Source organism: Cetorhinus maximus, chromosome 11 (assembly GCF_964194155.1).
Source record: "Cetorhinus maximus chromosome 11, sCetMax3.hap1.1, whole genome shotgun sequence".
NCBI classification, from domain to species: domain Eukaryota; kingdom Metazoa; phylum Chordata; class Chondrichthyes; order Lamniformes; family Cetorhinidae; genus Cetorhinus; species Cetorhinus maximus.
The window spans coordinates 126,077,132-126,104,560 of record NC_135889.1 but is presented as its reverse complement, the minus strand read 5'-3'; the positions used below and the strand labels follow the sequence as shown (position 1 = coordinate 126,104,560).

General features: G+C 48.7%; 1 protein-coding gene across 10 annotated transcripts in view; it reads right to left on the bottom strand.

Moving 5' to 3' along the window:
* tns1b (tensin 1b) overlaps positions 1-27,429 on the bottom strand; it is a 662,464-nt gene that overhangs the window by 11,790 nt on the left and 623,245 nt on the right. For all 10 annotated transcript variants that reach the window (XR_013578019.1, XM_078552748.1, XM_078552745.1 and 7 more), the window contains 5 exons: positions 24,164-25,098; positions 15,944-16,030; positions 9,253-9,384; positions 8,492-8,584; positions 4,996-5,073 (listed from right to left, as the gene is read on the bottom strand). Coding sequence is in view for 9 of the 10 variants with exons in the window: in XM_078552748.1 (XP_078408874.1) it covers positions 4,996-5,073; positions 8,492-8,584; positions 9,253-9,384; positions 15,944-16,030; positions 24,164-25,098 (1,325 nt within the window). In the remaining variant the exon portion in view is untranslated. The remainder of the gene's footprint in view (positions 1-4,995; positions 5,074-8,491; positions 8,585-9,252; positions 9,385-15,943; positions 16,031-24,163; positions 25,099-27,429) is intronic.

Here is a 27,429-nt window from a genome sequence, read left to right as displayed (position 1 = left end):
GGGATGTTTTGACATGTGTCTGAGAGGGCAGAGGGACTTTGGCTGTATCAGAGAGTGACTGAAAGTGCGGGCTTCAAAATGCTTATCAGGGAGAGCTGTATCAACAATAATAACTTGCATTTATATAATGCCTTTAATGTAATACAACATTCCATAGCATTTTACAGCAATATTTCAGACAAATTTCGACACTGAGCCATGTAAGAAGACGCATTAGGAAAATTGACCAAAGGCTTGATCAAAGAGATAGGCTTTAAGGAGCATCTTAAAAAAAGAGTGAGGTAGAGAGGTGGAGAAGTTTAGGGAGGGAAGTCCAGAGCTTGGGTCCCAGGTAGCTGAAGGCACGGCTGCCAATGGTGGAGTGATTAAAATCAGAGATGAAGAAAAGACCAGAATTAGAGGAGCGCCGATATGTCAGAGGGCTGTGGGATTGGAGGAGATTACAGAGACAGGGGAGGGTGAGGCCATTGAGGGAATTGAAAACAAGGATGAGAATTTCAAAATCAAGGCATTGCTTGACCAGGAAGCAACGTAGGTCAGCAAGCACAGGGTGATAGGGTAATGGTACTTGGTGCGAGTTAGGACGCAGGCAGCAGAGTTTTGGATGAGCTCAAATTTACAGAGTATGCATGGTGGGAGGGTGATAGAATAGTCGAGTCTAGAGGTAACAAATGTAGGGATGTGGGTTTCACTAGCAGATGAGCTGAGACAGAAATAGATTTTGATGATGTTACACAGATGGAAATAGGTACTCTTCGGGATGGCACAAATATTTGGTCAGAAGCTCAACTCTGTCCAATATGACACCAAGGTTGTGAAGGGGTTGGTTCGGCTCTGACAGTTGCCAAGGCGAAGGACGGAGTGGCTGGTCAGCATATGGCGATTGTGTTGGAGACTGAAGACAATCAGCATACATCTTTTGTGATGATATTGCCAAGGAGTAAAATGTAGATGAACAATTGGAGGATTCAAGAATAGATCCCTGGGGAACACCAGAGGCAAAGGAGCTGGAACAACAAGAGAAACCATTGTTGGTGATTCTTCAACTCCAGCTGGATAGATAAGAATGGAACCAGGGAGGCCCACCCAGCAGAGAGGCGTTAGATAAGGTGGATGTGATCAGCAATTTCTAATGCTGCAGACAGGCCGAAAAGCATAGTTTACAATGGTCATAGTCACATAAAATGTCATTAGTGTCAGAGTGTGGGACTGTCACAGTGAGGGGTTTATAGGGTTTATCACAGGGGGCTGTATCAGAGAGTGGGGGTGTTACATTGAGGGGTTTATAGGGTTCGTCACAGGGAGCTGTATCAGAGAGTGGGGGTGTTACAGTGAGGGGTTTATAGGGTTTATCACAGGGAGCTGTATCAGCGAGTGGGGGTGTTACATTGAGGGGTTTATAGGGTTCGTCACAGGGAGCTGTAACAGACAGTGGGGGTGTTACAGTGAGTGGTTTATAGGGTTTATCACAGGGAGCTGTATCAGAGGGTGGTGGTGTTACAGTGAGGGGTTTATAGGGTTTGTCATCATGAGTTATATCAGGGGTAGGCGGCTACAGAGAGGGTTTTATACACTTTGAGGCAGGAAATGATACCAAATATTTGTTACAAAAAATCCAACCATTTGGTGGATTAAATATTAGGAATAGAACTGAAACCAACATAGATTGCAAACTAGGAGAATTGGCACATTCAGCAATGTTAGGGGAAAGTTTGGAAATAGATGTGACTGGGGTTTTTTGTCAGGGTCGGTGTGGATTGGACACGGTTAAATATGTTTTGTATGTGAGGCGGAGCCCACATCCTGTTGCAAATGTCAGAGTTGCACTCTGGAGGAATAAGGAATGGGAGTGAGCAATGACCTCACCTCGAGAAGCACAAACATTCCTGAGAAACACACAATCTGGGACTGAGGGAAAATGAACAAATTCTGTGTATGAATCAATGGAGAATGGAAAGAGCCTAACAAACTGGCTACAGATTTGGGATACGAACTGGGTGAGAGGAGGGGGTACAACAAGGGAAAAAGAGCCTCTATGCATGGCCCCCCTTGTTCCCCTGCCACACACCCGCCCCCACCACCCCCAACCCCAGCCCCCACCACCACCCCACAGTGTAGTGTGTACATAGCAATTCTCACAGAATTACTGAATAACCCGAAATAGCTGCTGGGTTCTGCTCTCCGGGCTTAAACTGGGATCTTCAATCTGCGTTCAGTTACATCCACCAAGCTTACAAGTGAAACGAAACAACGTGTCAACAGCTGATCAACCATGAGAGGCATCACAGCAGTAATGGACCCAGAGCATCATGAGACATTCAGGCAGGGGTGACAGGATCGTGATCCGGAGCAGGGCTGGTTCCACAACTGCAAGGGGCCTTTAACATGGAATAAAAGCACCCCATGGGGTGCTCTGAAGAAATGTTAACTCTGTTCCTCTCTCCACAGACGCTGCCAGGCCTGCTGAGTTTTTCCAGCATTTTCTTTTTTACTTCAGATTTCCAACATCCACAGAGCTTTGCTTTTCCCTCAAGGGGTTAATTTTTTATTCATTCACGGGATGTGGGGCTTCGCTGGCTGGGCCAGCATTTATTGCCCATCCCTAGTTACCCTTGAGAAGGTGGTGGTGAGCTGCCTTCTTGAGCCGCTGTAGTCCATGTGGTGTAGGTACACCCACAGTGCTGTTAGGGAGGGAGTTCCAGGATTTTGACCCAGTGACAGTGAAGGAACGGTGATATATTTCCAAGTCAGGATGGTGAGTGACTTGGAGGGGAACTTCCAGGTGGTGGTGTTCCCATCTACCTGCTGCCCTTGTCCTTCTAGATGGTAGTGGTTGTGGGTTTGGAAGGTGCTGTCTAAGGAGCCTTGGTGAATTCCTGCAGTGCATCTTCTAGATGGTACACACACTGCTGCTACTGTGCGTCAATGCTGGAGGGAGAGAGTGTTTGTGGATGTGGTGCCAATCAAGTGGGCTGCTTTGTCCTGGATGGTGTTGAGCTTCTTGAGTGATGTGGGAGCTGCACTTATCCAGGCAAGTGGGGAGTATTCCACCACACTCCTGACTTGTGCCTTGTAGATGGTGGACAGGCTTTGGGGAGTCAGGAGGTGAGTTACTCGCTGCAGAATTCCCAGCCACACATCAGATATTGCAAGAGCAGAGGAATTACAAAATAAAAAAGGCACTGAGGTCAATTCCAGCTCATGCTGCTAGCCAGCTCAGACCCTGGCTACAAAGAGTTAAAGCATGTGCAGATGTTTCCGCACTCTGTGGTGTTTACGACATGCCTGGATCCACCCTAGCACTAAACAATAGCGGGATACGAGTCCGTGCCAAACACAAGCAACAGGGGAGCTTTTAACACAAAAAATAATTTTGCTTGTGAGTCACATTTTCTGCTTCTTGCTGCTTCTCAGAACTGAAAATGGAACATTCAACAACATCCAACACTCCGAGGGCAGGTACAGCACGGGGTTAGATACAGAGTAAAGCTCCCTCTATGCTGTCCCCGTCAAACACACACAGGACATGTACAGCATGGGGTTAGGTACAGAGTAAAGCTCCCTCTACACTGTCCCCATCAAATACTCCCAGGACAGGTACAGCACGGGGTTAGACACAGAGCAAAGCTCCCTCTACACTGTCCCTATCAAACACTCCCTGGACAGGTACAGCACGGGGTTAGATACAGAGCAAAGCTCCCTCTACACTGTCCCCATCAAACACTCCCAGGACAGGTACAGCATAGGGTTAGATACAGAGCAAAGCCCCCTCTACACTATTCCGATCAAACACTCACAGGACAGGTACAGCACGCGGTTAGATAAAGAGTAAAGCTCCCTTTACACTGTCCCTATCAAACACTCCCAGGACAGGTACAGCACGGGGTTAGATACAGAGCAAAGCCCCCTCTACACTATCCCCATCAAACACTCCCAGGACAGGTACAGCACCGGGTTAGATACAGAGTAAAGATCCCTCTACACTGTCCCCGTCAAACACACACAGGACAAGTACAGCATGGGGTTAGATACAGAGTAAAACTCCCTCTACACTGTCCCCATCAAACACTCCCTGGACAGGTACAGCACGGGGTTAGATACAGAGTAAAGCTCCCTCTACACTGTCCCCATCAAACACTCCCAGGACAGGTACAGCACGGGGTTAGATACAGAGCAAAACTGCCTCTACACTGTCCCCATCAAACACTCCCAGGACAGGTACAGCACGGGGTTAGATACAGAGCAAAGCCCCCTCTACACTATCCCCATCAAACACTCCTAGGACTGGTACAGCACGGGGTTAGATACAGAGTAAAGCTCCCTCGACACTGTCCCCATCAAACACTCCCAGGACAGGTACAGCACAGCGTTAGATACAGAGTAAAGTTCCCTCTACACTGTCCCCGTCAAACACACACAGGATAAGTACAGCATGGGGTTGGATACAGAGTAAAGCTCCCTCTACACTGTCCCCATCAAACACTCCCAGGACAGGTACAGCACAGGGTTAGATACAGAGTAAAGTTCCCTCTACACTGTCCCTGTCAAACAGTCCCAGGACAGGTACAGCACGGGATTAGATACAGAGCAAAGCCCCCTCTACACTATCCCCATCAAACACTCCTAGGACTGGTACAGCACGGGGTTAGATACAGAGCAAAGCTCCCTCTACACTGTCCCCCATCAAACACTCCCAGGACAGGTACAGCACGGGGTTAGATACAGAGTAAAGCTCCCTCTACACTATCCCCATCAAACACTCACAGGACAGGTATAGCACACGGTTAGATACAGAGTAAAGCTCCCTCTACACTGTTCCCATCAAACACTCCCAGGACAGGTACAGCACGGGGTTAGATACAGAGTAAAGCTCCCTCTACACTGTTCCCATCAAACACTCACAGGACAGGTACAGCACGGGGTTAGATACAGATTAAATTCCCTGTACACTGACTCCATTAATTTATTCAATGGTGGTTGCTCATTTTTACTCACCTCGGCTTGGGATTACGAGTTTGCAGGGCAAAGCCAGTGGAGTAATGGAGTGCTGGTAAACCAGGGCAGACAGACTCCCTAGGAACAGGAAGCAGAAAACAGTGAGAGAAGTGAGCCACATGAATGGACACACACAGGTACACACGTACACACATACACACTAACATACACAGATACACTGGCACACACAGATTATTCCAGAATTCGCAACTCAGGTGCTGAAGTAGTTCATGTCCAAATACAGCAAATACAGCAAGATCCAACAATATCCAGGCTTAGGCTGATAATTGGTAAGTAACATTCGCACCATATAAGTGCCAGACAATGATCATCTCCAACGAGAGAGAATCTAACCACCTCCCCTCGACATTCAATGGCATTACCATCACTGAATCCCCCACTATCAACATTCTGGGGGTCACCACTGAGCAGAAATGGAACTGGGCCAGCCATATAAATTATTGAGCAATAAGAGCAGTTCAGAGGCTGGGAATTCTGCGGAGAATAACTCACCTCCCGACACCCCAAAGCCTGTCCACCATCTATGAGGCACATGTACAAACAGAATCCCAGAATTGTCACAGCGTAGGAGAGGGCCATTTAGCTCACCATGCCTGGGCCGCTCTCTGAATGAGAAATTCACCTAGTGCCATTCTCCTGCCTTCTCCCCATAACCCTGCGCTGAGAACAGTCTCATTCTCTTTTGACTGTCTGGAATAAGCCTGCCCCCACCACGCTCTCAGGCAGAGCATTCCAGACCCGAACCACATGCTGCATCAAAAAAGTTTTCCTCATGTCACATTTGCTTCTTTTGCCAATTACTTTAAATCTGTGCCCTCTCGTTCTCGATCCATTTATGAGCAAGAACAGTTTCTCCCTACCTACTCTGTCCAGATCCCTCATTTTGAACACCTCTATCAAATCTCTCAGCCTTCTTCTCTCCAAGGAAAACAGTCCTAACTTCACCAATCTGTCTTCATAACTGAAGTTCATCATCCCTGGAACCATTCTCGTGAATCTTTTCTGCATTCTCTCCAATGCCTTCACAACCTTCCTGAAGTGTGGCGCCCAGAACTGGACACAGTACTCCAGCTGAGGCTGAACTAGTGACTTATACATGTTCATCATAATCTCCCTGCTCTTGTTCTCTATGCCCCTATTAATAAAGCCCAGGATACTATATGCTTTATTAACTGCTCTCTCCAGCTGTCCTGTCACCTTCAATGATTTATGCACATACACACGCAGGTCCCTCTGCTCCTGCACCCCCTTTAGAGTTGCACCCTTTGTTTTATGTTGTCTCTCCATGCTCTTCCTACCAAAATGCATCACTTCACATTTCTCTGTATTGAACTTCACCTGCCACCTGTCTGCCCATTTCACCAACTTGTTTATATCCTTTTGAAGTTTAACACAGTCCTCCTCACAGTTCATAATGCTTCCGAGTTTCATATCATCCAATTGGCGGGCAAGCAAATCAGCCAGGAGGCCTTTGGATTTTTATGAAACCTCATCCATAAGCCGGATGAGGTTTCCAAGAGCGATTGAAAATACAATAAAAATGTTCGAATCTCATTTATAACATTTCCCTGCTCATATGACAGGGTCACATGAGGGGACATGTTTTTAACATTTTTAAATTCTTTATCTGTGTTTTTAAAAATCTTCAGCTGAGGCAGCTCTGTGCCTTCAGGGAGGTTCCAGTGCGTGCACTCGCATGAATGCACAATCTTCCATGCTTGTCTTCCTCCTGCCTCCACCCAGGCAGCCCTCAGTACTGCAGCCCGCGATGCACGCTGGATAGCCGTTAATTGGCCAGCCAGCATGAAATCGAGGTTGCGGCCAGATTGTGGATGGAGGTCAGCTTCGCGACCACTCCCGGGCCCGTCCAATGAGGTAAAAACCTGCCCACACACACAACACACACACACACGTACGCACAGACACACATGCACAGAGGCACACGCACGCACAGACACACACACGCACAGAGACACACGCGCGCGCACACACACACACACAGACAGACACACGCACAGAGACACACATGTACACATAGACACACACGCGCCACCACACACACATAGACAGACACACACACAGAGGCACACATGCACACACAGACACACACACGCACACGCACAAACAGACACATGCACACACACACATGCACAGACACACACGCACAGACACACACACAGACACAAACACATGCACACACACAAACAGAATCACACACACACAGACACACACACACACACACACACACACACACAAACACAGACACACGCACACACACACATGCACAAACATGCGCACAGACACACACAGAGACACACACACACATGCACACAGACACACACGCACAGACACACACACACAGGCAGGCAGACACAGACAAATACAGACAGACAGGCACACACACACACATGCACAGACACACACACACGCACAGACACACACACACACGCACAGACACACACACACACAGACAGGCAGACACAGACACACGCACAGACATACACACATACAGAGGCACACACACTCAGACACACACATGCACACACACACACGTGCACAGACACACACATGCACAGAGACACACATGCAGACACAGACACACACGCACAGACAGACACACATGCACAGACACATGCACACAGACAGGCAGACACAGACAAATACAGACAGACAGGCACACACACACATGCACAGACACACGCACAGACAGGCAGATACAGACAGACAGACACACGCGCACACACACACAGAGACACACACACACACACACACAGGCAAACAGACAGACACACACACACACACGTACAGACACACACGCACAGGCAGACTGACACACACACACACACATACACAGGCAGAATTTGCAGGTCGGCAGGTAGGCGCGATGAGTGGGTTCACGAGTGGCTGGGGAATGGCCCATCGACCGTGATCGGCCCCTGACCACAATTTCACGCTGGCTGGCCAATTAACCCCCTCTTCAACCTCCAAACACTGATTCCCCTCCTCCAAACAGTCCTCCTCTCCTCCAAACCCTCCCTCCCCCTCCTCCAAACCCTCCATTCCCCCCTCCAAACCCTCCATCCCCTACTTCAAACCCACCCCCTTCCAAACCCTCCCTCTTCCTCCTCCAAACTCTCCCACCCCATCCTCCAAACTCCCCTCCCCTCCGCCAATCCCCCTCCCCCAAACACCCCTGCTCCTTCCTCCAAACCCTCCTCCACAAGCTCCTCCCCTCAATCCTCCCCTCAATCCCTTTCTCCTTTCCCCACTACCCAACCCAAACAACTCTTACCACCCTAACACCTCTCTTCTTCAATTCTTCTCTCCGTCCCCTCTGTCCATCACCTCTCTCCTCCCAAATCCCTGACCCCCACAGCCTCCCCATGTCTCCTAGCAGACCAGTCCTCCAGCAGATTGAATTAACTGTGCCCAGTCTGTATGCCTCCAAGACGAGGTTCAATGTAACATTACTTACCAAAGTAAGGTTCGTTAAGGCAACCCTTCAATTTCACCCCCTTCGCACTGGTCTCAATGAGGAAATGTCGAACTAGCTCACTGGTGATGTCACCTAAAAAACGGAAAACATTCTGTTGGTGATTTATTCATTCCTCATGCTCTGAATGATTGGGGAGAAATATCTGCATGATTCACAAATAAGATCATCTAATTCATCCCAAACAACGGAATGCCTCTCTGATACCCACCCCCTTCCAAATCCTCCCCCCTCCTCCTCCAAACTAAAGAGCAGTGGTCAGTTTCAGCACTGAGAATCCGCATATCCCGGTGAGTGCACACGGGCCCCGGTGAGTGCACACGGGCCCCGGTGAGTGCACACGGGCCCCGGTGAGTGCACACGGGCCCCGGTGAGTGCACACGGGCCCCGGTGAGTGCACACGGGCCCCGGTGAGTGCACACGGGCCCCGGTGAGTACACACGGGCCCCGGTGAGTGAGGGCGCACAAAATGGGTAGTAGTTAAACTTGAGGTCATCCAATATACTGCTGCCCATATCGCTAACTCTCACCAAGTCCCATTCCACACCCCTGTGTTTGCTGATGTACATTGGCTCCTGGTGAAGCTGCCTTGATTTTAAAATTGTCACATTGAATTCCATGAACTCACTCACTCTATTTCCCCGGTATTATCCTGGATCCCTGGTATCCACAGGGAGAAATGGATTCAGATGACTCCAATCACCCTCCCAATCTCAGGATGAGGGTGAGAGTTGTGTCATTACCTTTCTTACTTTGCTGTGCGATAGTCGGAGGAGGGCTGGAGACTTTGATGGCCAGGCCATAAGCCCCCCGGAAGGAATGGCTGTCTCGGATGATGAAGGCACCGGGATCACGGTCCCTCAGCAGGCCGATTGCTAGCGGGATAGGATTAGAGGAGGGAATATTTCAGGGTGAGGGAAGAGGGAGGATGAAGGAGAGGAAAGATGGGCGGATAGAGGGAGAGGGGACAGGAGGGAAGGAGGGGAAAGAAGGGGAGGGGAGAGGATGAGGAAAGGAGAGAAGTGACAGAATGAGTTTGGACAAAGAAGAGAGAGAGTGAGGGAGGGGAAGAGGAGAGGAATGGTAGGAGAGAGAGAGAATGATAGAGGATAGTGAGGAGAGGGAGCAAAGGGTGAGAAGAATAGGGTGAGTGAGGTAGAGAAGAGAAGACCAGGTGAGAGAGGGTGAGGAGGAGAGAATGAGGAGAAAAGATATTTAATACATTTCATTCTGATAATATAATGAACATGAACACAAACGAGTTTGGATTTAGCATGAAGTGTGAGAATCTCAGCTTCCAGTCCACATCCCCAGTGTCAGTGAGTGTGTCTGCAAATTGGACAAGTGCAAGATTCAGGGCCCACTCTGTGTTCAGCTAGCTTGGTTCAGACAGTAAAGCCTCGGAGAGTGACAATTCACAATGAACTATTCCTTCTCTCTTCTCCCGCATCCCATCCTGAAAGAACTGAATCTGTCTGGGGATTGGCTGGTAATTGCAGTCAGGCAATCTCTGATTGTCACACTGGGCCTTCACCAAAACCAGCCCGGCGTCCCTGGGTCACTGGTGGAGTCAGTGCCATGACAACAAATCACTGGCAATTAGGGAGGTAGGGATCCAGTTCGCTGATCAACCTGCCCCTCAGGAAGCACCTTCAACAGCCCCGAACACCAGGACAGATAGAGGGGAGTTAAAACGAACTGTCAGCCGTGGCTAAGGCACAACCTCGTCTCAAAGTTAGAAGGTTGTGGGTTCGAGTCCCACTACAGAAACTTAGTACTATCTCTAGACTGATCAACCAGTACAGTAATTAGGGAGTGCTGCACTTGCGGAGTGTCAGTACTGAGGGAGTGCTGCACTGTCAGAGGGTCAGTACTGAGGGAGTGCTGCACTGTCGCAGTGTCAGTACTGAGGGAGTGCTGCACTGTCAGAGGGTCAGTACTGAGGGAGCGCTGCACTGTCAGAGGGTCAGTACTGAGGGAGTGCTGCACTGTCAGAGGGTCAGTGCTGAGGGAGTGCTGCACTGTCAGAGGGTCAGTACTGAGGGAGTGCTGCACTGTCGGAGTGTCAGTACTGAGGGAGTGCTGCACTGTCAGAGGGTCAGTACTGAGGGAGTGCTGCACTGTCAGAGGGTCAGTACTGAGGGAGTGCTGCACTGTCAGAGGGTCAGTACTGAGGGAGTGCTGCACTGTCAGAGGGTCAGTACTGAGGGAGTGCTGCACTGTCAGAGGGTCAGTACTGAGGGAGTGCTGCACTGTCAGAGGGTCAGTACTGAGGGAGTGCTGCACTGTCAGAGGGTCAGTACTGAGGGAGTGCTGCACTGTCGGAGGGGCAGTACTAAGGGAGTGCTGCATTGTCGGAGCTTTAGTTATGAGGGAGCTTTGCCCTGTCAGAGGGTCAGTGCTGAGGGAGCACTGCACTGTCGGAGGGGCAGTACTGAAGAAGTGCCATCCTGTCAGGGAGTCAGTACTGAGTGAGTACCGCACTGTCAGAGGGTCAGTATTGAGGGAGTGCTGCACTGTCAGAGGGTCAGTATTGAGGGAGTGCTGCACTGTCAGAGGGTCAGTATTGAGGGAGTGCTGCACTGTCAGAGGGTCAGTATTGAGGGAGTGCTGCACTGTCAGAGGGTCAGTATTGAGGGAGTGCTGCACTGTCAGAGGGTCAGTACTGAGGGAGTGCTACACTGTCAGAGGGTCAGTACTGATGGAGTGCTGCACTGTCAGAGGGTCAGTACTGAGGGAGTGCTGCACTGTCAGAGGGTCGGTGCTGAGGGAGTGCTGCACAGTCGGAGGTTCAGTACTGAGGGAGTGCTGCGCTGTCAGAAATTAAGTACTCAGGGATGGCTGCACTGTCAGAGGGTCAGTACTGAGGAAGCGCTGCACTGTCGAAAGTTCAATATTAAGGGCGCGCTGCACTGGCAGAGGGTCAGTACTGAGGCAGTGCTGCACTGTCAGAGGGTCAGTATTGAGGGCGTGCTGCACGGTCGGAGGGTTATTACTGAGGGAGTGCTTCACTGTCGGAGGATCAGTGCTGAGGGAGTGCCGCACTGTCGGAGGTCAGTACTGAGAGAGTGCTGCAAAGTTACAGGGTCAGTACTGAGGGAGTGCTGCACTGTCAGAGGGTCAGTGCTGAGGGGGTGCTGCATTGTCAGAGGTTTAGTTCTGAGGGAATGCTGCACTGTCAAATGGGAAGCACTGATGGAGTGCCACACTGTCGGAGCGTCAGTACTGAGGGAGTGCTGCGCTGTCAGAGGGTCAGTACTGAGGGAGTGCTGCACTGTCAGAGGGTCAGTACTGAGGGAGTGCTGCACTGTCAGAGGGTCAGTACTGAGGGCGTGCTGCACGGTCGGAGGGTTATTACTGAGGGAGTGCTTCACTGTCGGAGGATCAGTGCTGAGGGAGTGCTGCACTGTCGGAGGGCAGTACTGAGGGGGTGCTGCATTGTCGGAGGTTTAGTTCTGAACGAATGCTGCACTGTCAAATGGGAAGCACTGATGGAGTGCCACACTGTCGGAGCGTCAGTACTGAGGGAGTGCTGCACTGTCAGAGGGTCAGTACTGAGGGAGTGCTGCACTGTCAGAGGGTCAGTACTGAGGCAGTTCTGCACTGTCGGAGGGTCAGTACTGAGGAAGAGCTGCACTGTCAGAGGGTCAGTACTGAGGGCGTGCTGTACTGTCAGAGGGTTATTACTGAGGGAGCTTTGCACTGTCAGAGGTTCAGTGCTGAGGGAGTGCCACACTGTCGGAGCGTCAGTACTGAGGGAGTGCTGCACTGTCGAATGTTCAATATCAAGGGCGCGCTGCACTGGCAGAGGGTCAGTACTGAGGGCGTGCTGCACGGTCGGAGGGTTATTACTGAGGGAGTGCTTCACTGTCGGAGGATCAGTGCTGAGGGAGTGCTGCACTGTCGGAGGGCAGTACTGAGGGGGTGCTGCATTGTCGGAGGTTTAGTTCTGAGGGAAAGCTGCACTGTCAAATGGGAAGCACTGATGGAGTGCCACAGTGTCAGAGGGTCAGTACTGAGGCAGTTCTGCACTGTCGGAGGGTCAGTACTGAGGAAGAGCTGCACTGTCAGAGGGTCAGTACTGAGGGCGTGCTGTGCTTTCAGAGGGTTATTACTGAGGGAGCTTTGCACTGTCAGAGGTTCAGTGCTGAGGGAGTGCTGCATTGTCGGAGGTTTAGTTCTGAGGGAGTGCTGCACTGTCAGAGGGTCAGTACTGAGGGAGTGTTGCACTGTCAGAGGGTCAGTACTGAGGGAGTGCTGCACTGTCAGAGGGTCAGTATTGAGGGAGTGCTGCACTGTCAGAGGGTCAGTACTGAGGGAGTGCTGCACTGTCAGAGGGTCAGTACTGAGGGAGTGCTGCACTGTCAGAGGATCGGTATTCAGGGAGTGCTGCACTGTCAGAGGGTCAGTACTGAGGGAGTGCTGCACTGTCAGAGGGTCAGTATTGAGGGAGTGCTGCACTGTCGGAGGGTCAGTACTGAGGGAGTGCTGCACTGTCAGAGGGTCAGTACTGAGGGAGTGCTGCACTGTCGGAGGGTCAGTACTGAGGGAGTGCTGCACTGTCGGAGGGTCAGTACTGAGGGAGTGCTGCACTGTCAGAGGATCGGTATTCAGGGAGTGCTGCACTGTCGAAAGTTCAATATTAAGGGTGCGCTGCACTGCAGAGGGTCAGTATTGAGGGCGTGCTGCACGGTCGGAGGGTTATTACTGAGGGAGTGCTGCACTGTCGGAGGATCAGTGCTGAGGGAGTGCTGCACTGTCGGAGGATCAGTACTGAGGGAGTGCTGCATTGTCGGAGGTTTAGTACTGAGGGAGTGTTGCACGCTCGGGGGGTCAGCACTGAGGGTGTGCTGCACTGTTGGAGGGTCAGTTCTGAGGGAGTGCTGCACTGTCAGAGGGTAAGTACCAAGGGAGTGCTGCACTGTTGGAGCCTCAGTACTGAGGGAGTGCTGCACTGTTGGAGGGTCAGTTCTGAGGGAGTGCTGTACTGTCAGAGGGTAAGTACCAAGGAAGTGCTGCACTGTTGGAGGGTCAGTACTGAGGAAGTGCTGCACTGTTGGAGGGTCAGTACTGAGGGAGTGCTGCACTGTCAGAGGGCAGTACTGAGAGAGTGCTGCAAAGTCACAGGGTCAGTACTGAGGCAGTTCTGCACTGTTGGAGGGTCAGTACTGAGGAAGTGCTGCACTGTCAGAGGGTCAGTAGTGAGGGAGTGCTGCATAGTTGGAGGTTTAGTTCTGAGGGAATGCTGCACTGTCACATGGGAAGCACTGATGGAGTGCCACACTGTCGGAGCGTCAGTACTGAGGGAGTGCTGCACTGTCGGAGGGGCAGTACTAAGGGAGTGCTGCATTGTCGGAGCATTAGTTATGAGGGAGCTTTGCCCTGTCAGAGGGTCAGTGCTGAGGGAGCACTGCACTGTCGGAGGGGCAGTACTGAGGGAGTGCTGCACTGTCAGAGGGTCAGTACTGAGGGAGTGCCACACTGTCAGACGGTCAGTACTGATGGAGTGCTGCACTGTCAGAGGGTCAGTATTGAGGGAGTGCTGCACTGTCAGAGGGTCAGTATTGAGGGAGTGCTGCACTGTCAGAGGGTCAGTACTGAGGGAGTGCTGCACTGTCAGAGGGTCAGTACTGAGGGAGTACTGCACTGTCAGAGGGTCAGTAATGAGGGAGTACTGCACTGTCAGAGGGTCAGTACTGAGGAAGCGCTGCACTGTCGAAAGTTCAATATTAAGGGCGCGCTGCACTGGCAGAGGGTCAGTACTGAGGCAGTGCTGCACTGTCAGAGGGTCAGTATTGAGGGCGTGCTGCACGGTCGGAGGGTTATTACTGAGGGAGTGCTTCACTGTCGGAGGATCAGTGCTGAGGGAGTGCTGCACTGTCGGAGGTCAGTACTGAAAGAGTGCTGCAAAGTTACAGGGTCAGTACTGAGGGAGTGCTGCACTGTCAGAGGGTCAGTGCTGAGGGGGTGCTGCATTGTCGGAGGTTTAGTTCTGATGGAATGCTGCACTGTCAAATGGGAAGCACTGATGGAGTGCCACACTGTCGGAGCGTCAGTACTGAGGGAGTGCTGCACTGTGAGAGGGTCAGTACTGAGGCAGTTCTGCACTGTCGGAGGGTCAGTACTGAGGAAGAGCTGCACTGTCAGAGGGTCAGTACTGAGGGCGTGCTGTACTGTCAGAGGGTCAGTACTGAGGGAGTGCTGCACTGTCAGAGGGTCAGTACTGAGGGAGCTTTGCACTGTCAGAGGTTCAGTGCTGAGGGAGTGCTGCATTGTCGGAGGTTTAGTTCTGAGGGAGTGCTGCACTGTCAGAGGGTCAGTGCTGAGGGGGTGCTGCATTGTCGGAGGTTTAGTTCTGAGGGAATGCTGCACTGTCGGAGGGTCAGTACTGAGGGAGTGCTGCACTGTCGGAGGGTCAGTGCTGAGGGAGTGCTGCACTGTCAGAGGATCAGTACTGAGGGAGTGCTACACTGTCGGAGGGGCAGTACTAAGGGAGTGCTGCATTGTCGGAGCTTTAGTTATGAGGGAGCTTTGCACTGTCAGAGGGTCATTGCTGAGGGAGTGCCGCACTGTCGGAGGGGCAGTACTGAAGAAGTGCCATCCTGTCAGGGGGTCAATACTGAGGGAGTGTTGCGCACTCGGGGGGTCAGTTCTGAGGGAGTGCTGTACTGTCAGGGAGTCAGTACTGAGCGAGTGCTGCACTGTCAGAGTGTCAGTACTGAGGGAGTGCTGCACTGTCAGAGGGTCAGTACTGAGGGAGTGCTGCAGTGTCAGAGGGTCAGTACTGAGGGAGTGCTGCACTGTCAGAGGGTCAGTGCTGAGGGAGTGTTGCATTGTCAGAGGGTCAGTGCTGAGGGAGTGCTGCACTGTCAGAGGGTCAGTACTGAGGGAGTGCTGCACTGTCAGAGGGTCAGTACTGAGGGAGTGCTGCACTGTCAGAGGGTCAGTGCTGAGGGAGTGTTGCATTGTCAGAGGGTCAGTGCTGAGGGAGTGCTGCACTGTCAGAGGGTCAGTACTGAGGGAGTGCTGCACGGTCGGAGGGTTATTACTGAGGGAGTGCTGCAGTGTCGGAGGGTCAGTACTGAGGGAGTGCTGCAGTGTCAAAGGCCCAATCTGCTCTCTCAGGTAGCTGTAAAAGATCCCACAAAGCTATTTCAAAGAAGTGCACTGAGGTGTCCCCAATATTAATCCCTGACTGATGAAGCCTGAAACCTATCCAGAGAGGTTAACTACTCCACCCAGATCGTGGATGAACTGAATCTCTGAGCTTCTCGTCTGTGTTCACTTCTGAACTCCAGTGCTGGAGAGGAGAAACAAGCTCCATAATCTTGTCTGCCCCTCACTGGGCCTGCGGAGGTTGTCTATGCCCACCTCAAATGCCCCTGCCTCCCCAATATCTTCAACGTTCACTTAGTGAAGTGCACTCTTGTATACCTTGCTCGCGGGAGATATCCGGTTTGTACCAATACTTGGACGTATCCTGGACAAACTTCACATGGGCTCTTGTTTCTGGGCTTCCATCTGAGAGAGAATGAAAAGCAAAATAAAGTTGTTTGAAAACCAGGTTCCACTCTAGACTGGTGGATGTCGGGGCCCGAGTTCCCCAGCGCTGGCAGCTGTACGGCAACCGACAGTTTAATGGCACCCTTTATATGTATGCGGAATGAGCACTAGAATAGCACAGAGATAAGATGGAAAAACTGAAAACTGGTATTAATACACTTACATAGTTACAGCATGAAACAGGAGTAGAACATCCATTCATCTACTGTACCCTGCAAACAGTGTAGAGGAAGCTTTACTCTGTACCTAATCCTGTACTGCAACAGTATGGGAGTGTTTGATGGGGACAGTGTAGAGGGAGCTTTACTCTGTATCTAACCCCGTGCTGTACCTGTCCTGGGAGTGTTTGATGGGGACAGTGTAGAGGGAGCTTTACTCTGTATCTAACCCCGTGCTGTACCTGTCCTGGGAGTGTTTGATGGGGACAGTGTAGAGGGAGCTTTACTCTGTGTCTAACCCTGTGCTGTACCTGTCCTGGGAGTATTTGATGGGGACAGTGTAGAGGGAGCTTTACTCTGTATCTAACCCCGTGCTGTACCTGTCCTGGGAGTGTTTGATGAGGACAGTTTAGAGGGAGTTTTACTCTGTAACTAACCCCGTGCTGTACCTGTCCTGGGAGTGTTTGATGGGGACAGTGTAGAGGGAGCTTTACTCTGTATCTAACCCCGTGCTGTACCTGTCCTGGGAGTGTTTGATGAGGACAGTGTAGAGGGAGCTTTACTCTGCAGTGGGAGAAATTCCATTTTCATCCCTTATGTTGAGAGCAAAATATTCATCAAATGGTAGAAGACGAAGCAAAGGGAATATTTACCGGATAAAAGCAAAATACTATGGATGCTGTAAATCTGAAATAAAAACAGAAAATGCTGGAAAAGCTCAGCAGGTCTTGCAGCATCTGTGGAGAGAGAAACATGGTTAACATTTCGAGTCCGTATGACTCTCCTTCGGAGCTAAAGAGAAGTAGAAATGTGAGGGATTTTATACTGTTTAAGGTGGCGGGGAAGGGGGGTGGAGCAGGTGGGATGAGATAGAAGGTCGGGGATAGATGACAGCTATGAAGAGAATGACAAAGATGTCATGGACAGAAACAAAGGGAGTGTTAATGGTAGTGGTAAAGAGTGAAGAAGGTACTGATAGTGGCATAAAGGTAAGATAGCAGAAGGTGTTAATAGCAGAACAAGGGTCAGTGCTCTGTGAAAGAACTCTGTCACTTGTTTTTATGTTTTGCTTTCACAGAGTGCTGACCCTTAAATACAAACAAACGAACGTGGACCAGGAGTAGGCCATTCAGCCCCTCGAGCCTGCTCCACCATTTAATAAGATCATGGCTGATCTGATAGTAACCTCAAATCTGCCTCCCACCCATCCCTGATAACCTATCACCCCCTCGCTTACCAAGAATCTATCCACCTCTGCCTTAAAAATATTCAAAGACTCTGGTTCCAACACCTTTTCAGGAAGAGAGTTCCAAACACTCACAACCCTCTGAGTGAAAGATTTTCACCTCATCTCTGTTTTAAATGGGCGACCCCTTATTTTTAAACAGTGACCCCATTGTTCTAGATTCTCCGCATGAGGAAACATCCTCTCCACATCCACCCTGTCAAGATCCCTCAGGATCTCATATGTTTCAATCAAGTCACCTCTTACTCTTCTAAACTCCAGCTGATACAAGCCTAACCTGTCCAACCTTTCCTCATAAGGCAACCCACCCATTCCAGGTATTAGTCTGGTAAACCTTCTCTGAACTGTTTCCAATGCATTTACATCCTTCCTTAAATAAGGTGACCAATATTCTACACAGTATTCCAGATGTGGTCTCACCAGTGCCCTGTATAAATGAAGCATAACCTTCCTACTTTTGTATTTAATTCCCCTCACAATAAATGATAACATTCTATTAGCTTTCCTAATTGCTTGCTGCACCTGCAGACTAACCGTTTGTGATTCTTTTGTGACCCTTGTTCTGCTATTAACACCTTCTGCTATCTTACCTTTATGCCACTATCAGTACCTTCTTCACTCTACCACTACCATTAACACTCCCTTTGCCTTGTGTCAATGACATCTTTGTCAATCTCTCCTTAGCCGTCATCTATCCCCGCTCTGTCTTATTCCAGCCGCTCCACCCCCCTCTGAAACAGTATAAAATCCCTTCCAATTCTACTCTTTAGCTCTGAAGAAGTCGTACGGACTCGAAACACTAACTCTGTTTCTCTCTCCACAGATGCTGCTAGACCTGATGAATATCTACTGGAGTCAAGTTTTGGTTGATCTGACTCATTTCCAGGTGCTCGCTGCTCGATCTGATCCTCACATCATGTCTCTGAATTAGAAGTCCATGACGAGATTCATATTCTCACTTTGGAATTCAATTTGAGGGTGAAGAAAAACATATAAAAATGAGAGAGAAAAGTGAAAAAGGAGGGAAGAGGTAAGGGGGAGCCTGAGAGACATAGAGAAAGGGCAAGGCAGGCAGGGATAAGGGATTGGATAGAAAGGGAAGAGTGAAAAAGCCATAGGTAAATAATAGTGAGGGAGAGAAGAAAGTAAATGAGGGGGAAAGAGACTGAATGAGGAAGCAGAAAATGCAAAAAGGAGGAACATTAGAGAGAATCATGAAAGAGAGCGAGAGAGATTGAAAGAATGAGGGTCGGTCCAATAAATCAGAATCTCCCAAGGAATACCAAAGCAAATGGTATTAATATCTTCATAAAACTGGAACAGAGGGAAAGAAGGAGAGAATGAAAGAAAGAGACAGGATACAGTTGGAGAAGTGAAGCAGAGAAATCAAGAAAGCATGTGTTTGGAGTAAGGACAGAGTGTTGGAAACCATAAAACATGACTTACAACCTTGTTGCTGTAATTTATGAGTCAAACTTCATTTTTTTTTTTAGCCAGTTGTCTGTTATGATGTAACTATCTCATTTTAGTCAGTGAAAAGTTTGACTGGTATCTGAGGCTAGAATTTTCCGCCGTCATGAAACCAGTTTGTGATCGTCCACTCTGCCTGTTAATGGCGGGGGGCGCATTTCCCACCGCTGCACATCGGACCTGATTTCAATACTTTAGCATCTCATTATAAGCCCTGCTCTCTGGAATCATCCCCCCCCGCCCCCCCCACCCCCCGCCCCCCACACACTGCATCATCCAGACACTTTGGCGTGATTGCACACCAATGTGTTTCACAACTGTACATAAGTGATGTGCACCTGGCGAGCTGCACTTCTCTCGGGACTTCAAAGTCTGTTCACCTACCTTGCTTCGGGCAGCACTCACAGTCTCAGCACCAGGCTTCGCAGGCAGCAGCACATCACTTTTAGAGGGGCTCACAGGCAGGCTCTACTTATGAGACCAACCGTAAGGTAAAGGTGGCTTTTTAATAGCTACAGGGCTAGGGCTTGCTTGGGGAACGGGGAGAAGTGGCCTCAGGCAAGGGTAGAGGCTGCAGGGCGAGGGCTGTACTGGGAAAGGGGGGTATCCCAGGGTGTGTGTGGGGCACATGTTGATCTGTGCAAGTGACCTCAAGAGGGTGAGGGCTGAGGAGGCAGTATCCAGAGGAGACGAGGCCAGATGGAGATGTGAGGGTGTGTGAGAGAGAGTGAGTGATGATGTCCCTTGAGCTGGCAGTGAGTGAGATGCCAGGGAATGTGTGATGAGTTTGATTGTGTGAGTTTAGAGTGGTGAGATGGTTGCCTTACCCTGGCAGCACAGGCGAGATCATTCATCCTCAGATTCAGAGGCCGCCCGGCAGCGAAACAGCGTGTTTCCTGTGGCTGCATAATTAACAGACAGTAACAACCCGCCATTACGGCCAACAGGTAAAACGTTGTTTCTCATGCTGCTAACGCACTTATTGCAAATCTGGGATGATTCTGCCCTGAGTCTCGAAGTGATAAAGACACTGCACCCAGCGACTGCATTGAACAGGCCGCTGATCTTGAGTTGTGTGAATTATAAGCTTCTTCAGTACTTCCTGTCCTCCAATTTATTCCAATGTTGAAAATGATCCCCTGACCCCCTCACCCCAACCACTGATAATAATTTCCTGAACTGCTCTTCCGATGGTTTCGGTTGTGACTCCTTTATACCACAAGCCAAACACAAGAAAAACTCAGAATAATGAAGACCTCATTCAGCCCCTGTTAGGAGTTTGTCACCCCAATTTGTGTTGGCCTCAGTTCACCCAGAGCTGAGGGGGCTTAGATTCTGTGTTAAGCTCCTTTGCCCACCCAATACTTCACCAGAGAGAGGCAGCAACAATTCCAATCACCTTTGGCTTATTTAAAATTTAACTCATGTTGGTGAAAAGGGTGGGTTCCATGCGAGTGTTCCATTTAACTCAACCCTGTGAGAGGAATAGAGAAAGCGCAAGGGTATTTTTTTCATTTGGTTTTGGATTTAAATTTTTAAAATCCAAAAAAAGAGGTGTTCACACACTGCATCACCGATTCTCATCAGGCAGGCACCTTCTGTCTTGGCTCCATGTTAAAGCCAGGTCCCACCCAAGCTTCTTCTCCCAGTTCAAGGGATCTCCCAGCTGTCCCCTTAAAGATACACTGGAACACATGAACCGGAATGGGACCAACATCCTTATGGGGAGGTTTGCTAGTGCTGTTGGGGAGGGTTTAAACTAACTTGGCAGGAGGATGGGATCCTGAGAGGCTGTTCGGCAGGGGGAGATGCACAGCCAAAATCAGGAGAGAGAGCAAATGTGTCTGGAAGGCATAGAAATTATAGGCCAGTTAAGGCACAAGGGAGTTTGGCAAGATTGGATGGTATTTATTTTAATGCAAGGAGTCTGACGAATAAGGCAGATGAGTTGAGGGCACAAATAAACACATGGAAGTATGATGTCATTGCTGTCACAGAGACATGGTTGAGAAAGGGGCAGGATTGGCAGCTCAATATTCCAAGGTATAGGGTCTTCAGGCGAGGCAGGGAAGGAGGTAAAAGACAAGGGGGTATCACAATATTGATCAAGGAATTTATTACAGCAGTAAGGAGGGATGACATCTTAGGCTTCTCAAATGAAGCCACATGGGTAGAACTTAAAAGCAAAAAAGGAGCAATCACATTGTTGGGAGTGTACAATAGGCCCCCATACAGTCAGAGAGAAATAGAAGAGCAGATGTGTTGGCAAATTTCAGAGAAGTGTAAAAATAATAGGGTAGTAATAGTGGGGGATTTCAACTTCCCCAACATTAACTGGGTTAGTCATAGCGTGATAGGTTTAGAGGGAGTGGAATTCTTAAAATGCATCCGGGGGAGCTTTTTAAGCCAGTATGTAGAAGGTCTTGGGCTTAATTTTAGGGAATGAAGCCGGGCAAGTGTTAGAGGTATTAGTGGGGGAGCATTTTGCAGATAGTGATCATAACTCCATTAGATTCAAGGTTGTGAAAGGAAAAGGACAAGGATGGGCCAGAAACCAGAGTTTTAAATTGGGGGAAGGCCAATTTCAATAAGATCAGATATGATTTGGCCAGAGTGGACTGGGAGCAGCTACTTTTAGGTAAATCTGCAACAGAGCAGTGGGGCTCATTCAAGAAGGGAATAGGGAGAGTTCAGGACCAACATATTCCAGTAAAGACAAAGGGTGGAACCAACAAATCCAAGGAACCCTGAATGTCGAGGGATATACAGGATTGGATAAAGGAGAAAGGGAGGCTTATAGCAGATACCGAGGGCTCAAAACAGTGGAAGCCCTAGAGGAGTATAGAATGTATAGGGGAAACTTAAAAAGGAAATTAGGAGAGCAAAAAGGGGGCATAAAAAATCATTGGCAGGTAAAATAAAGGAAAATCCTAAGTTATTTTGCAAGTACATTAAGAATAAGAGGATAACTAGGGAAAGAGTAGGGCCCATTAAGGACCGTAGTGGTATTTTGTGTGTGGAGCCGGAAGACGAAGGTAGGGTTCTAAATGAATACTTTGTGTCGGTGTTCACAAGTGAGAGGGACAAAGCGGGTTTGGAAATCAGGCAGAAGGTCTGTGATCTCATTAAAGAACTTAGCATAGAAAGGGAGGAGGTTCTAAGTGGTCTGGCAGGCTTAAAAGTAGATAAACCTCCAGGCCTGGATGAAATGTATCTCAGGCTGTTGAGTGAGGCAATGGAGGAGATAGCAGTGGCGCTGGCAATAATTTTCAATACCTCTCTGGCCACAGGAGAGGTGCCAGAGGACTGAAGGACAGCCAATGTGGTACCGTTATTCAAGAAGGGAGGAAGGGGTAAACCAGGGAATTACAGGCCAGTCAGTCTAAACTCAGTGGTGGGGAAACTATTGGAAGCAATTCTGAGGGACAGAATTAATCTACACTTGGGGAAGCAGGGATTAATCAAGGACAGTCAGCATGGTTTTGTTAAGGGGAGGTCATGTCTGACCAATTTGATTGAATTTTTCAAAGAGGTGACCAGGCGTGTAGATGAGGGCAATGCATTTGACGTAGTCTACTTGGATTTCAGCAAGGTTTTTGATAAGGTCCTGCATGAGAGACTGATAACGAAGGTAAGAGTCCATGGGATCCAAGGCAATTTGGCAAATTGGATCCAGAATTGGCTGAGTGGCAAGAAGCAGAGGGCGATGGCCGAGGGCTGTTTTTGTGACTGGATGCCCGTGTCCAGTGGGGTTCCACAGGGATTGGTGTTGGGTCTCTTGTTGCTTGTGGTATATATAAACGATTTAGACTTGAATGCAGGAGGGTTGATCAGGAAGTTCACAGATGACACGAAAATTGTTGGGGTGGTAAATAGTGAGGAGGACAGCCTTAGATTACAGGAGGATATAGACGGGCTGGTCAGATGGGCTGATCAGTGGCAAATGGAATTCAATCTGGGTAAGTGTGAGGTGATGCACTGGGGCAGGACAAACAAGGCACGGGAATACACGATGAATGGTAGGACCCTGGGAAGTGCCGAGGATCAGAGGGACCTTGGTGTGGATGTTCACCAGGCCCTCAAGGTAGCAGGACAGGTAGATGGTTAAGAAGGCATATGGGATACTTGCCTTTATTAGCCAAGGCATAGAATATAAGAGCAGGGAGGTTATGCTGGAACTGTATAAAACGCTGGTTAGGCCACAGCTAGAGTATTGAATGCAGTTCTGGAATCCGCATTATAGGAAGGATGTGATTGCACTAGAGAGAGTGCAGAAGAGATTTACCAGGATGTTGCCTGGGCTGGAGAGTTTTAGTTATGAGGAGAGATTGGATAGACTGGGGTTATTTTCCTTGGAGCAGAGGAGACTGAGGGGGGACATGGTTGAGGTGTATAAAATTATGAGGAGCATAGATAGGGTAGAGGGGCAGGAAGTTTAGAGGGGATGTGAGGAGGAACTTTTTCACCGAGAGGGTGGTGGGAATCTGGAACTCACTGCCTGAAAGGGTGGTAGAGGCAGAAACCCTCATAACATTTAAGAAGTATTTGGATGTGCACTTGTGATGCCAGGGCATACAAGGCTATGGAACTAGTGCTGGAAAATGGGATTAGAATAGTTAGATACTTGTTTGACCGGCAAAGAATCGATGGGATGAAGGGCCTTTTTCTGTGCTGTACACCTCTATGACTCTATACAGACCAGTGACTGGAAGTGAAAGTTTAGTGCTGAGCACACCACACCATATCCTGGTACTGAGATTCCTACTGAAGGCTCAGAGTTACCTGTGGGATGGATGTCACAATGAAAACACTATCTAACATCCTGTCAGTCCATTCATCCAAGTCACTTATATAGATTTTAAATTGTTGGGGCTCCAGCACTGATCCCTGTGGCACTCCATGAGTTAGTTACTGCTTGCCAACTGGATAATGTCCCATTTATCCCTACTCTCTGCATCCTATTAGCCAACCAATCCTCCATCCATGCTAATATGTTACTTTGTACACCATGAGTTATTTTTTTGTGTAGTAACCTTTGATGTGGCACCTTATCAAATGCCTTCTGGAAATCCAAGTACAACACATTTACAGATTTCCCTTTATTCATATTACTTGTTACTTCCTCAACGAATTCTAATAAATTAGTCAAACATGATCACAAGACCACAAGAAACAAGATGCAGTTTTTCTGACATATAAGTGAAGTGATCTACTTACCGTGCAAAGAGAGTTTGGAGAAGTCAGGTAATGTGTGTGAAAAGGCCACGCTTGGAGTGCTGCCTCCACTTGGGCTCGACATCCCACTGGAGATGGGCGAGATGGTCTTGCCGTTGACTGTGGCATAGTTGGTTGAGTTGTTGGAGCGGTCACCACTTGACATTCGCCTCTTCTCTGGCAGTGCAGGTTGAGGACCAACGACCGGGCAGCCTCGAGGTGGAGAGGAGCCACCGGGCACCTGCGGGATGGGCGTGGCAGTGAAAACTGCGGCAGTGCCAGGGCTGCTTGCAGCTGAGTTGTAGTAAGCCGGTGAGATGGGGAAGCCTGGTGTTCCAGGTGTAGTGTATCCCGAGGAACTCCCCTGGCGCGACAGCGCTGGGTACCGCTCATCCAACTGTGCTGTTGGTGTTGAATAGCCATACAGAGGGTATGGCTCCAGGACTGGGCTGCTGGGGGTGACTGGTGCACTGGCACTAACAATGCCAGGGTATCTGGACATAATGGGGCTACTTGATGTGCCAGTCAGAACTCCATGAGTACCCGCCGGGTGCCTGTTCATACCTGGGCTTCCAGAGGGCATCACTGTCCCAGGACTGATTATCCTCCTGCCCAAAGATGGGCTTGAGGGGGTATTAGTGGCCACTGTCCTATGGAGGGACTGTGGGCTTCCAGGCAGCCCATGAACTCCTGTCGTGCCTCTGTCTTGATGAAGTGCACCTGGGCTTAGTGAAGGGTCGGCACCCAGAGCAAAGCTGCCTGAGGAGCTGGCTGTGCCAGGAGCCGACAGGTTAGATGGAGTGGTGTTGAGATAGCTGCTCCCAGCAAAGGACGGGTGAGAGAAGCTTGCTGATCTCAAACTGGAATCCAGAGATGGCTGGGGTGGTGTGGCACTGTGTCCATTGGTACCTGCTGATGAACAGCTCGTGATGAAGGCACTGAGGAAATAAAAAAAAGACAGAATTTGTGTAAGTAAGAAGCGTTAAACTAGTCTGTCCTTCTGGCAAAGGGCGGTCAGACTTTCAGGCATGCTGCTGTGAATCTCCAGCCAAATTGTGGGCAACACTTGCCCAGATTCCCACTGTTAGCAGACACTGTTGTAAAGATTATTTGATGTTTCACAGAGAGGTCTGGAGGCTTGTGTGATTAAACATAAACCATTAATTGTAACCCATAACAATAGACATATGAATATACGAATTAGGAGCAGGAGTAGGCCATTCGGCCCCTCGTGCCTACTCCACCATTCAATAACATCATGACTGATCTGATTGTAACCTCAACTCCACATTCCGCCTGCCCCTGAAAACCTTTCACCCCCTCGCTTATCAAGAATCTATCTACCTCTCCCTTAAAAATATTCAAAGACTCTGCTTCCACCACCTTTTGAGTAAGAGAGTTCCAAAATTCACAACCCTTTGAGAGAAAAAAATACTCCTCATCTCGGTCCTAGATGGGTGACCCTTTATTTAAACAGTGACCCTAGCTCTAGGTTCTTCCACAAGAGGAAACATCCTCTCCAAATCCACCCTGTCAAGCCCCCTCAGGATCTTACATGCTTCAAGCAAGTCACCTCTTACACTTCTAAACTCCAGCAGATACAAGCCTAGCCTGTCCAACCTTTCCTCATAAGATAACCCACCCAATCCAGGTATTAGTTCAGCAAACCTTCTCTGAGCTGCTTCTAATTGTACTCCAAATGTGGTCTCACCAATGCCTGTATAACTGAAGCATAACCTCCCTACTTTTATATTCAATTCCCCTCACAATAACAATCACAATAGAATAATAACATTCTATTAGCTTTCCTAATTACCTGCTGTACCTGCATACTAGCCTTTTGTGATTAATGCACTGTCATGAAGCTATTCATTTACATAATATTATTGAATTTTTTTTTAAATAGAGGTTTAGTCTGTGGGTGTTTCATAATTGGATTAAAACCAGCTAGTCTGGGTGCTTTGATGTGTATTAGTTTTGAGATATAAGAGAGATGAAGTGCATTTGCATTTTTTTGAATAAAGCATTCAAGGTATGGGGTGAAATCTGGCACCTACCTGGCAGAGACCAAACTATATGTTTATGTTACTAATAACATTGGTACTATGAAAGGGGTTTTATTGTTAGATGAGGCTAGTGATACAATGAGAATTTACATCCAATGAGATGTGCTGGATATAACCAATAGCAGTTTTGTGTGTGCAGGGCAGAGGCAATGTAAGGTCAAAGTAGCTGTAACTATCTCCATAGGAACCAAAGTGAAAGGAACCTCATTTTGAATTTGCAAGGTGAAAATGCTTTGCCTGGTGTCTGGGTAAGTCTATGGGTTTCTGTTGCCCTAATGGAGATTAGTTTGGGAATTTGTCAGAAGTTATGATAGTAGTAATTTGTAGCCATGTGTATATATTTAACTTGTGTAAATTAATAAAATGTTTCATTTAGTTTATTATAAAACCTCTTCAGAACTGGTGGTCTGATTCCTGAATTTAGAGTTGCATCTCAAACATACCACTTAAAAATATATTTTATGACAGTTGTTTAAAGTTTCCCTCTGGGATTTTTAAATAACTCAGCTTTACCGAAAGGCTGTCTCATAACATGCACCAGGATGTCCTTTTGCATCTAAGAGCTCTGCAATCTCTCACCATTTAGATTATATGCTTCTTTTTTACTCTTCTGCCAAAATGGACAATTTCACACCTTCCCAAATTATACTCCATTTGCCAGGTCTTTGTTCACTCACTTAACCTATCTACATCTATCTTAAGTGAGTTCTGGTTGTACAGAACTTGAGTACTGCTGAAAAAAGAGACGTGTCTAAGCTTTTTGTCTTGCTCTCATCAGGAGTATCCTGAGGAGTCCAAGACAAAAAGCTTAGATCTGTCTCTTTTTTCAGTAATAACCCACCTATATCCCTTTGTAGCCTCCTTGTGTCCAGTTCACAACTTACTTTCCTGCCTATCTTTGTGCCATCAGTAAATTTAGCAATCATATCTTGCTCCCTTCATCCACACCATATATATAAATTGTAAACAATTGAGGTCCCAGCACTGATCCCTGTGGCACACCACTCATTACATCTTGCCAGCCAGAAAAAGACCCATTTATGCCTACTCTTTGTTTCCTATTGGCTAGGCAATCCTCTAACCATGTAATATGTTACTCCCTACACCATGAGCTTTTATTTTTCATAATAACCTTTGATGAGGCACCTTATCAAAAGCCTTTTGGAAATCTAATTACAGTGCATCCGCCATTTCCCGTTTCCA